Below are 12244 nucleotides of genomic sequence, written 5' to 3'. Positions count from 1 at the left end.
CAGGCAGTGCTCTTAACCCCTGAGCCATCTCTCCAGCCCCAGAAATACTTTAAAAAAAAAAAATATTTATTTATTATGTATACAATATTCTGTCTGTGTGTATACTCGAAGGCCAGAAGAGGGCACCAGACTCCATTACAGACGGTTGTGAGCCACCATGTGGTTGCTGGAAATTGAACTCAGGACCTTTGGAAGAGCAGGCAATGCTCTTAACCTCTGAGCCATCTCTCCAGTCCCCTCTTTAGAAATCTTTAGCTGGGTAGATGATTGGTAATAGAGATTATAGTTCAAGCCTCCCTTGCAACTTCCAGGGAGGAAAGCATATTCTGCACCAGCAAACTGATCTATTCTGTTCCTTAAAAGGTTTATGTGATGAAAGCTTCACCTTAGATCACAAGAATGAGGGTGATATCCCATCAGAAAACTATGAAGCAGCCTAGGTCTCAGACCACAGGCTTTGGATTAGGTTTTTTATTTAAAAGAAATAAAAACATGGTAAGCTGCTGTTCCTGACTCTTTGCTATCATTAACTGAGCTAATCAAAGCTAATCCAACTAATCAAATCTGGACTCACAACAAAAGGCTGTTAAGAGGCAGCTTTGGTCATCTGTATCATGTACTGATGAAAATTAAATTAAGCTGCTAATAAAAAGAATTCAAGTGTTTAAGAAATATTTACATGGGACTAGAGGGCTTACAAATTCAAAGAATAAAATGCTGTAGATGACTTTCAGGTGATGATTATCGTACAGTGTTAGAAGATACTGTCCATTGAGTTTTGGGTTAAAAAACAAAAAGCAAAACACTCCTAGCATTCCAGAAGCAAACATGGTGTTGTGTAGTAATTTCTTCCCAGACCAAATACTGCATCTTGGAGGGAAGTTTCTTAAGAAAAAGGAAAGAGGTGAAGTAGTCTACCCTGCAGGGAAGCTTCTTCAAATCAGGAAGTAAACAACTCAAAAGCTTTAAAAGTTCCCGAATCTGACCAAAGGCACTAGACCCCCTCCCTCTCCAAGCTTACATACATAGCATGGACTGCTGAGAGACACTCTCAAACAAGCTGCCTGCCAAGTATGCAGGATGCCCCAGGTTCTAGCTTTTGTGAGCTGTCAGCCATGCTGGGCTGGCTTCTGGTAATACGCTGTCCGGCTGTCATTTCTGGTCCTGTAAGTAACCCATCATGCACGTTCCAGGGAGGATTAATCCCAATAAATCATTAACTCAACAAGTTGGACTAAGGAGGTATCCTTACTTTGGTCTGTGGTCAATTTTCTTTTTGGGGCTTTGTTTTTTGATTTGATTTGATTTTTCAAGACAGGGTTTCTCTGTAGCTTTGGAGCCTGTCCTTGAATTCCTGTAGACCAGGCTGGCCTTGAACTCACAGAGATCCACCAGCCTCTGCCTCCTGAATGCTGGGATTAAAGGCGTGTGCCACCACTGCCCAGCTTGTGGTCAATTTTCTGTCTTGAGTGAGTTTACACCTTTGGGGTCCAAAACCAGCCTAGGCAATATAGTGACAGCCTAACAACAGAAATACTTCAAACTCTAAATTATTGGCAAAAAACTACAATTGCAAATTCAATTCTCTATCATTCAATAAAACTTCTCTAGGTTTTTCTCTTAATAATAGCTTGAACAAGAAGGAAGCTAAAAGTTATGCACTATTTACTTTGATGAGGATACAATGTAAGTTATAAAAACATGGACTCTGTCTTCATGAGGTACAAACTATTAAAAAGTGTCACACACTCAATGCACAAAGAACTATGGGAGCTGAAATCTGGGAAGCCTATTTTAAGGAAATGGCAATTGGATTAATGTTTAGTAGGTAAAATATTGACTTCTCTCCTGCATCATGAACCTGGAAGCAACAAGTACAAAGGCCCTTAGAACAGTACATGAAAGGACCATGGAAATGAAGGCCAGTGTGGTTGGAGTACAGAAAAAGTGAAGTATGGCTCAAGTCAACTCAACAAATAGGGTTGATAGTACTTTAAAGTTAAGATAAAGTTAGAGGTAGGACGGGATTATACAAGGCCCTGTAAATCATGACTAGTGGGTAGAGCACTTGCATAGCATGTACAACGCCCTGGTTTCGATCCCCAGCGCTGAAAAAGTTCTAGTTTCTATCATAAGAATGGTTTTAAGCATGTTTGTTTCCTGGTTGATGATAGGTTAGAAGGGGTGCAAAAGTAGCCATAGGGAAAAGCAGCATTGTAACTCTAATACTGGAAGATCACAGTGAAGATGGGGAAAAACAGAATCCAGAAATATTTAGAAATATAAAGTGAGATTTGGCAACTGAGTGGAAGATGAGAAAGAAGGATGTGCTAGGTTTCTAGCTTCTACAACTAGGTGAATACCAGGAATAAGAGGAAAGTTTCTAAGAAAACAATTAGGTTTGACTTGTTCTTGCAATACATAAGTGAAGATACCAAGTAGCTTGAAGACCTGGGATTCATCAGTACCTAAAACCCAAAGTGGGGGAATGAAACCACTGAGAAAAATTTGAGAGAAAAAGTGACCTAGAGAAGACTACGAAGAAGGTGAGCACACTATGAAGGTTAAGACACCATGGTTAAAGAGGTAGGAGGAACACAGAAGAGTGGAATTAAGGCACTGATGGAACATCAACAAAAAACAAAGTATAAAATAACAACAAATGCCACTGTGAGATAAAATAAGTAGGGGACAGGAAATAACCAATGGATTTAGAGATACAAGGTTATCACCCAAGTGATCTTGGTAAGTACTCTTTCAATGGAGTAAGGGCTACAGAACTCACAATGCGCTAGCCTGAGGAATGGGAGTGGAGAATGATTTGTAAGGCGGACACAACTGTGTCTGATATAGCTGTCAAGTGGTAAAAATAGGATGGTAACCCAATGGGAAGTAGATATAAGGGTTTGTTTAAACATACCCTATTTACCATATTTAGAAACTGACAAGAATAAGCAAGAAGAAGTTGGAAGCACTCAAGAAGGAAATAACTAAGACTCAAAGTCCAAGAATGGTCACTGGCATTACATAAGAGGGCTTCTCCCTACTTAGAAGGGAATGATGCAAATGGGCTAGTCAGCAGTAGGATAGTAGAGATTACCTATAGATAGCTTTGCTTTCCTCATGGAGAAATAATATGGCTTAGAAAAAGAAAACAGGGTTATGAGGGTTACAAATATTGACTTAAAATAGTTACTTTGGGGAGCAGCAAAGAACTGAAAATCACTGAGTGTGGTGGTGTGTGCCTTTAATCCCAGCACTTGAGAGGCAGAGAGAGGAGGATCTCTGAAGTCCCAAGCCAGCCAGGGCTAAAGAATGAAACCCTGCTCAAACAACTATAACACACACGCACGCACACAACCATCAATGAGATTGTGAGGGCTGAGATTCCATTTGAACTTAACCATGCATTCAAAGTGGCATAAATCTGTTCTGTGGTGATCTCCTTGAGTAGCATTTAGCTGTTCAAAAGCAGAAACAAATGTTTCATAAGGAGGCAGTGCACAAAAAAAGTTCAGCTTATAGCAAGAAAATCATTGGGGTTTAAGCTGGCTACAGATTCAAAAGCAAATGCTAGTGAGAAAAACAAACAGTATGAAAGCTACATTAAAATCAAAGGACAGTAGGGACAATGACTTACTAAACCAGGCGGAAAGAATATGATCAGTGAATAAAATTCAAGAAATAATGCTCTGTTGTTTGATTTATTAATAGTATTCTCAAGATCGAGTGGTTTAGAATGATGGCAATATCTAAGACACAACTAAATGAAGAGCTAAGACAGAACTGGTGAATGGACTGTTTGTATAAACATTAAATCATTACCTGGGGGAAGAGCTATTTAGCGGGAAGACAGAGTTGGTGAGAATAGTAAAGCAGTGAGAGGACTGCGTGGGTGAACAATCTTAAAGCCAGAGGACTGGGCCAAGGAACACACGGGGAAGCTCTAAAGTCACGACAGGACCAAGACCTCTGTCTCCAATGTGTGTGATGTGGTCAGGCGATATCAAAAGAACTCTTGGGCTGGAGACATAGGTCAATGGTAGAGCACTTTCTTAGCATGTAGGAAACCCTGACCTCCCATAATACCCTGCCAAGATCCCCCACAAAAACAACAACTATTCTTGTATACCGTGCCCAATAGTACTGCCTTGTTGTTCTCACTATACCAATGGCCGTCACTTTATGACAAGACCTGAAAAAACCAACTATAAGAAGTGGGACCGTAGGAGTGGGTTTTCTCCTAAGTGTCGAAGATTGAAACTGGAGATTGAAGGTATAAAAGGACTGACAGCAGATGGAGGCACATTTGTTGCTGCACTGAAGGCAGACTATGCAAATATAATACTGAATGAGCTCTGTAGGTTGAGTGTGGGGAAAACACGTGTGATCCCAACACTTGGGAAGTAAAGGCCAGAAGGATTTGAACTCAAGGTGTGAGACTGCATAGTGAGACCATCTTAAAAAACAAAACAAAACAAAAACAAAGTTCAGGTAGTTCGAAGAGAGTGAGTGGGCTTCCTGGTCCTTTCCTAGCAATCACTAACCACGTGATATGGAAAGAAAGGAGCAAAGACAACTCACAGGACGTGTTTATTGAAAGGATACATACAATGCTGATGTAGAAGAGCTCTCCCAACAGCAACACAATATCCTGGGTTTCTACATTCCTGTCTTTGGGAATTAAGTCGTTCACAAGCTGCTTTACTTACATTTATACTGTCAAGGAGTGAATTTTATCTGGTAGACATGAGGTCATTCTACAGGGAAGTGCCTCATCAGCAATTTTTACCTTCCTAAAGAATTATCTAGCAACCAGTTGTAGCCCATGTCTGTAATCCCAGTGCCTGGGAGGCTGAGACGGAGGACTACAAGTATAAGGCCAATGGACCCCACGGCAAAATCACCTAACATGAAAAACAAAAAACAAAAACAGTGACACACTAGAATCTGTTTTCAAAGAACTGTGTATAAGACAGAACTCTCATACATTCTGGGTTCTTCTTTACCTGTTAGATGGAAATAATACGTCCTAGGTTTGCAATAAAATGAATAAATAAGATAAATTTATACAACATACTCAACAGACATGATTTTGAGAAACAGCCCATTGTAGTTACTGTCTCAGCTGCACTTTATTGATAGAGGCCTTCAAACTCATTTCTCAATCTGTTAAGCAGTGGGCTTATAGGCATGCATAATAAGGCCTGGAGAAAGAGCTGCATTTTAACATAGAGTTGACTAAATATTTCAAATTTTTTGGCTGGCCAGCACTAGGGAGGTTAAGGCAGGAAGATCAGGAGTTCAAGGTCATCTTTAGTTATTGTGATTTCCAGGTCAGTTTTGAGACCCTATCTCAAAAATAAAAAGCATATTTCTGACCTCTAGGTGGAGGAAAATTTACTTTGTGAATGGTTGATTTTGGCTGGGAATTTAAGTTTGAATCCCTCTGTGAAAGATGAAAGCTGGCCACCTGTTGCCATACTTGGAAGGAATGGGATGGGATTAAGGAAAGCAGCCAAGAGGAAATGGATAGTTTAAGCTGTTAGTTTCTACCTGACATGCACAGCCCCAGTAAAACAAAAACAAATACAGACCCCATACTGTTGCTTGCCCTGCATCCTCTCATTATCCTTGAAGCCCACATCCTACTTCCTTCCCTATCCCCAGACTAGGGATGATGTCATGGAAAAGGCAGGGCCAGGAAAGGAGGTATCCTCCTGTATACAGATGTGAACCCCACGATGCCTCAAAGGGAGGGGACAGTAATGAAACTAGAAAAGCTGGCATCAGTTACAATGAGAAGTATGTAAGGTGCAAAGTAGAGGGCTGGAATTGGGAGCAGTGAAACGCTAAGGATACATTAGGGGTCGCACAGATTATATCTAACCACCCCCTCTACCAGCATCTACCTCTCCCTTAGGTTTCTCTTCTTGAAATCTGACTAGTGCAGTCCTCTTGACTTGTCCTAAAGATGGGAAGAAAGCCCCCCCTTTTTTTTTGTTTAAAGTATTTATTACTGATTTCACAAAGATAGGAAATACTAAGATGGTAAACTTGGGAAATGACTGAAATTCTGGACAATTTTCTTAAATCTTAAAGGCTTGTCTTTGCTCTGCTTTCACTGATCTCCTAAGAATTGGTGGCTAACGCCTATTGCGGTACTGTTTTCTTCCTCCTTCCTTTTGGAACCAATTTCCTGTTGCAATGACCAACCTTAAAAGTACCTGCGCGTCTCCTGGGAATTTGGGAATGCTTAGTTTGTCTTTCTACATAACTAAGGCAATTTCTCAACTGCCAGGGCTGAGTGCGGTAGATAGACACTAAATGACAGAATACAGGTCAATACCAATAAATGGACAAAAAAGTTTCTGCTCACAAAATAAACCAGAGTAAAAACTCGGTTTATTGGCTCCAAGAAAAGGAACAATAATGTCCAGCTTTCAGGCTCAATCTCTGTACAAACTTCGTCAAAACCAAGGTTCACAGAGGCGCCCATCCAAGCACCTTCTCTCCCGGGCCAGGGGATGGCTAGCTGCCTGCTGCCGAGTCTCTGGGCTGCTCTGCAGGACCTGACACGGCCGAGGCAGCCTCGTAGTCCGCGATGCGGCGCTGGACAAGGGCGGGCATGAGTTGCACATAAGCGGCCATGAGGCGGTGGTTAGAATGGATGAGCTTCCCAGCACAGCTGTGCAGACAGGCCTCCTGGAAGGAAGACGGGTGTAAGTAGAGACCAAAACGGGTCGTGTCAAGCCTGCTTCCTTCCCTCCAGGTCCCCCCAGTTTACGGGTGAGGTCGTGGAAGAACGAGGTTCAAACGGAGAGGAAGGGGGTGTGTGTCATGTCAATTATTGTCAACTCTAGGGTCCCGTCAGTCCCCACCTCCTCAGCGTCCAGAGCTCGGTAGTGCAGGCTGGGCACACAGCGCTGGAAGCACAGTTCGGTCATCCGATTGTAGACCAACAGGAAGTCTCGCAACTGAGAGAAAAGCGGATGAAGACTTCACCACTCCCGAGCTCCCCAGGGTGCGCAAGGAAGACTGTACCCCAGGAAACAAACCGCATGCCTAGCCCCGAGATTAACTTAGCTCTTACTCACGTTTCTTAGCTGCTGCTGCTCCATCACGCTCAGGGCGCCTGGCCCACGTTACTTCCGCCCTGGGCGCGCGGAGCAGCCCCGGAAGTAAATTCTCGCTAGTAGCCAGGAGTTGGGAGGTGTGGCCCCAGTATCGCCCTGCCCATGAATACTAACGTCACCTCCGCCCTTTTTCTCTGCGACGTGGCCGGCTTCTTCTGCCCAGAGACCACGTCACTTCCGCCGAATCTCTGACCTGCTGCTAAGATCGCGACGAGAACTGGAACCAGAGGTCCCCGCGCGCGGTCCGGGCCTCGCGCCCTGAGGGGAAGAGTGGCCCGGCCCAGGTGAGAAGGACATACTTGTACGAAGGGAAGTTGAACGCACGAAGCTGTGCTGAGAGCAAAATGTCCTGAGCCCTTGGCAAAGATGAGGACACACCTGATGCCCAGGTGTGTGTGTGGGGTGGGGGGGTGGGGGGGCCTCTCACATCTGGGAGGCATAAACTGAATTTGGAAGGGACTGCCTGTGTCCTGGGAAAGAGAGGCTTTTACCTGACACCAGGAACACACCAACTGCTTCAACTAAGGCCTGGTGGGGAGGGCCTGAGGGAGGCAGGTGCAGGAGGTGGAGAAAGGAGAGACCGTCTGAAGGAAGAGAGGAAGGAACACCAAAGGATGGGAAAGCCCAGGGATCTCAGAGCGTGCTTGAGTGACAAGTGAGCTTCTGAGCCTAGGAGAGGGTTTCGCCTCCTGGTAAACATGCCTATGCATGGTTAAGTTCCCAGAGAGCACAGACGTTCTCTCTGGTCCTCCCTGCTGCAATACCATTGCCTCGGTATCTCACACGTAGTGGGCACTTGCTAAATGTTTGTTGAGTGACTGGATGCATGCGTGGTTACTAAAGGTGACGTTGTGGGTTGTGAGAAGACACCCGAACCCTGAGGCTTTGGTATGCATGCATCTCTAGAAATAATGTACTTGGAAGAAAAGAAATACACACACTCAAGGAAAGAAGTGGTGGCTGATGCCCAGGGACACTCAAGCCATAGGACAATCTCTGACACCTCTGAGAACACAGGAAAGGCCTCCTTGTTCTGGAGTGCTGGCCATTTTCCAAGATTGTCTGTGTTGGGCTTTACAGCGTGCTGGGGTGGAGACCTTGACTCCAGTCCCTTTCCTAGCCATGACGGACGGGATCCTAGGGAAGGCTGCCACAATGGAGATCCCCATCCATGGAAATGGTGAAGCTGGGCAGCTTCCTGAAGACGATGGGCTGGAGCAGGTGCTTCCGTTTGAGTCTTCTACTTGTTTCAATTCAGCAAACTCCTAAATGTTTCTCTTTCCCCATCCCAGTAGCCTTCATTTAGTTAACCCACTTTATACTTTACAAATCTTCGTTATGATTCTATACAGACTTTATAACTGTGTGCTGTCTCCAGCCCCAAAATGTTTCAGCCACTCCCATCTTCTCTGATCTATAGGACCTCCAGCAGGTGATGGTGTCTGGACCCAACCTCAATGAAACTAGCATTGTGTCTGGTGGCTATGGGGGCTCTGGTGATGGACTCATCCCCACAGGTATGAATGATAAGAGACAGGAAGCTTGAGTGGGGGGGAGACTAGGACAGTTTGGAGGCACATAGGACACACAGGAAAGCTTGGATCATGTATTGGAGAATTGACAATCCCAGACCAGCTCTCAGAGTTGGTCATCTGCTTCCCACTTACCACTTAGTCTCATTTGTCTTTCCTTCTCTGGCGCCAACACCTGAGCTGAGTTAAGCCCTTAGGTCACAGGAGCTCCGGAGCTCAAGGCCAATTTGTAAGCTGCTCCGAGTTTTCTTTTAGACTTCTGCTGGCTAGACTTCTACTTGGAAATACAAACCAAGTTCCCTGGTTTCAGTTCCACTCACTGTATTTGCTTCTGTCTCCTCTTCCCTGTCTACCAGCAAGACTCCTACCCTATCCCAAGAATGCCAGCTACACACATTGAGTTGAGCTGGTTGTCGGGGCATGAGTCCTTCTTCCCCCTGTGAGCAGAAGCGTGCAGGTGTTTAGTCTTTCCTCCTTCATGTGCTGGGAGGAAAGGAAGTGAGATCACAGAAGTATCTGGCTGTATGTGAGAGAAGCTGTTGTCAGAGAACTTGGTTCTTTAGGGTCTGGCCGTCATCCGTCTCACAGCACCTCACCTTCTGGCCCTGGCGATGAGGTGGCCCGGGGCATCGCTGGAGAGAAGTTTGACATCGTCAAGAAATGGGGCATCAACACATATAAGGTAAGATTCGGGTGCCTCTTTCCAGAAACTCCCCATGGGTACCTTTTCCTTGTCCCCAGATCTTAATACAGATCTTTGCTATGACTAAGAGAATGGGGGTGCTGGAGTAGTTATTTGTTGGTGTTGGGGTGTTTAGATTTCTGACCTCCACCTACTTCCCAATCAGTGCACAAAGCAGCTGTTATCAGAGAGATTTGGCCGAGGCTCCCGGACTGTGGACCTGGAGCTAGAGCTGCAGATTGAGCTGCTGCGTGAGACGAAGCGCAAGTATGAAAGTGTCCTGCAGCTGGGCCGGGCACTGACAGCCCACCTCTACAGCCTGTTGCAGACCCAGCATGCACTAGGTGATGCCTTTGCTGACCTCAGCCAGAAGTCCCCAGAGCTTCAGGTGCCTCAGTCAAAACAAAGAGGGTGGGGGTCCTGGGCCCTGGTCCTTCCAGGCAGGCATTCCTCAGCCTCCCTCCCTCCCTCCTGCAGCCCCCAGGGAGAATCCCTCTGGGGTGTGCCCAGTCCTGCCCCCAGCATCACTCACCTATGGAGGCAGCCTAAGGGTTTGTACAGAGGTCCAAAAGTTGGAGGGGTTGTGGGAGAGGGCGCACTGGTGCCTCACAAGTAACCCTTCTCCATGTCATCAAGAATGCCTTTGGTGCTTGGCCTAATCGGAGTCCCTCCCCTGCCTGCTGCACTACCTTTCCCTGTTCCTGTCTTGTAAACTTACCTAAGAACTCTGCCTCTACATTCCTACCCCAGGCATCCCCAGGGTGACCCTACTAACTTTGTGGTTAAGAGAGCCTTTCTAGAGGCAGTCTGGTTGTTTTAGTTTTGATGGCTGTTTCTTCTTTGGGACGGAGGGAAATGAAGGGCTCTACGGCTCGGATCAGGTAAGGGCTGTTACTCAAGGCCTGTGCCTCCCTTCTGCCCTTAGGAGGAATTTGGCTATAATGCAGAGACACAAAAGCTGCTGTGCAAGAATGGGGAGACGCTGCTAGGGGCTGTGAACTTCTTTGTCTCTAGCATCAACACACTGGTCACCAAGACCATGGAAGACACACTCATGACTGTCAAACAGTATGAGGCTGCCAGGTGTGGGCTCGGACAGGGCGCAAGGTTTGGGAAGTTGGCTGGCATGGGTGAGAATCTGAACATCTAGGGGCATACAAATTCAGGAAGGAAAGGAGTTACGTGTGTGGGTGAAGAGGTGGAGACCGGCCTTTATCACCCCCTCCCCAGGCTGGAATATGATGCCTACCGGACAGACTTAGAGGAGCTCAGCCTAGGCCCCCGGGATGCAGGGACACGTGGTCGACTTGAGAGTGCCCAGGCCACTTTCCAGACCCATCGGGACAAATATGAGAAGCTGCGGGGAGATGTGGCCATCAAGCTCAAGTTCCTGGAAGAAAACAAGGTGCTGCCCTACTCCCTTGGTCCTAAATCACCTTCCCATCTGACAGTAGTACCCTTCCCTTTGGACCCCCCTGATTGTTGAGTGGGGAGATGCTGCTGGCTAGGGAGTGGGTTCCCCTGTCCCTTGATACCTCAGCCCTTTTGGGTTACCTTTCTGATCTCTGGCCTTTTTTGTTGTTGTTTTGAGGATCTGGCTACTAGTCCTAGGAACACACCTGAAAAAAAATTGCCCCCTCAGCTGGGGTGCTAGAACCCTAGACCCAACAAATTGAGACAGGTTTCTTTCTTCGTATTGCCCCTTCTGTTTGACTTCTTGGAAAGTCTCCACCCCCAAAGCACTGTCAGAGCAGAGTCCATATGCCCTGGTCAGTGCCTGGGCTTAGGCGCAGCCCCTCAAGAAGGGTGTCTGAGTCCAGCCTTAGCTGACCCTGCTGGGCCCCCAGATCAAGGTGATGCACAAACAGCTGCTGCTCTTCCACAATGCGGTGTCCGCCTACTTTGCTGGGAACCAGAAACAACTGGAGCAGACCCTGCAGCAGTTCAACATCAAGCTGCGGCCTCCAGGAGCTGAGAAGCCTTCCTGGCTAGAGGAGCAGTGAGCGACTCCCAGCCCAACTTGGCTAACAAGAAGGACACTGGACGGGGCAGCCCCAGGGTGCAGGAGATTGGACACGGGATGTCCTTTGTCACTTACTTTCTGGCTTGGGCTCCCCTTTCCTGGATGGGGTCTGACACCAGTTTTGCCTGTCCTGCTGTGTGGTCTGAAGAGGGCCTGTAGGCCCAGAAGCTGCTGCCCTGTCCTTTATCTTCCCAGCCACTGGGCTTCATTCCCAGATCTTTCCTTTCACTCCACAGCCAAAGGCTATGACAAAACACTCCCAGGTCAATGGCATCACTCCTCCGGCCTATCCCCAGCTCTTGGGATGTGGCCCCCCCACCAAAGACAGGACCTCAAAAGGCTCTGTCAGCCAATGGCAGCTCTTGTTGGGCTCCCCTGGGCCAATAGTGTTGCCTCCAGTACCCTTTGTCCCTCCTCAGTATGTGTCCATTGCAGAGAAGGGAACTGGGACCAAAGGGGTGGGGAAAATGGGGAGCCCCATTAATGGCCCTGCATCTGAATGGGCCCTCCCCTCATCTGCCCACCCAGTTGAATTGTGCTTAGAGCCCAGGAAGTCTGGGTTCTAGCATTAGGAATAAACCTTTCATAAAAGCAGGCCCAGTGAGGTCAATTTGTGGGGGACTAGCAAGAGGGTGGATTGGTAAGAAATGCCCAGTAATCATGCATTCAATTCTTAGGAATTCAGAAGAGCTGTGGCCAAGTTTCAGAAGCTGCTGAAGGCCTGATCCCCTTCAGTCCTAGTTAGAGCCAAAGCTTTATTTCCTCTTTCCCCTTAGCACCAAGACAGCTATGGGTTTGAAGAGCATAGGGTCCAGAGGGTTGGGCTGGCTAACCATCATGCGTTAAATCATACAGCTGATGTTTACTGAGT

General features: G+C 46.7%; 2 protein-coding genes across 5 annotated transcripts; one reads left to right on the top strand and one right to left on the bottom strand.

Annotated features, from left to right (window-relative positions):
* Positions 1–6388: 6388 nt before the first annotated feature.
* Positions 6389–7218, bottom strand: Timm10b (translocase of inner mitochondrial membrane 10B). Of its 2 annotated transcripts, XM_050131333.1 has the most exons (3): positions 7098–7218; positions 6882–6977; positions 6389–6705 (listed from the first exon to the last, which is right to left on the bottom strand). In XM_050131333.1, the coding sequence occupies exons 1-3, from the start codon at positions 7119–7121 to the stop codon at positions 6532–6534; spliced, it is 294 nt and encodes a 97-aa protein (XP_049987290.1). In that variant the 5' UTR covers positions 7122–7218; the 3' UTR covers positions 6389–6531. The 2 variants fall into 2 exon arrangements, with proteins under 2 accessions (XP_049987290.1, XP_049987291.1); XM_050131334.1 differs by lacking the exon at positions 6882–6977 and having other exon boundaries at positions 7098–7206.
* Positions 7219–7282: 64 nt separating this feature from the next.
* Positions 7283–11968, top strand: Arfip2 (ADP ribosylation factor interacting protein 2). 3 transcript variants are annotated; one of them, XM_050131328.1, is made up of 8 exons: positions 7283–7420; positions 8217–8357; positions 8557–8653; positions 9232–9350; positions 9517–9738; positions 10276–10433; positions 10581–10755; positions 11198–11968. In XM_050131328.1, exons 2-8 carry the CDS (start codon positions 8259–8261, stop codon positions 11351–11353), a joined length of 1026 nt encoding a protein of 341 aa, XP_049987285.1. In that variant the 5' UTR covers positions 7283–7420; positions 8217–8258; the 3' UTR covers positions 11354–11968. The 3 variants fall into 3 exon arrangements, with proteins under 3 accessions (XP_049987285.1, XP_049987286.1, XP_049987287.1); XM_050131329.1 differs by having other exon boundaries at positions 7365–7525; XM_050131330.1 differs by lacking the exons at positions 7283–7420; positions 8217–8357 and having other exon boundaries at positions 8594–8658; positions 9185–9350.
* Positions 11969–12244: the final 276 nt, after the last annotated feature.

Source organism: Alexandromys fortis, unplaced genomic scaffold, assembly GCF_014885135.2.
Source record: "Alexandromys fortis isolate MF-2015 unplaced genomic scaffold, M_Fortis_MF-2015_v1.1 scaffold_329, whole genome shotgun sequence".
Taxonomy (NCBI): domain Eukaryota; kingdom Metazoa; phylum Chordata; class Mammalia; order Rodentia; family Cricetidae; genus Alexandromys; species Alexandromys fortis.
The sequence above is the reverse complement of the archived record's forward strand: the minus strand, read 5'-3'. Positions and strand labels throughout refer to the sequence as shown.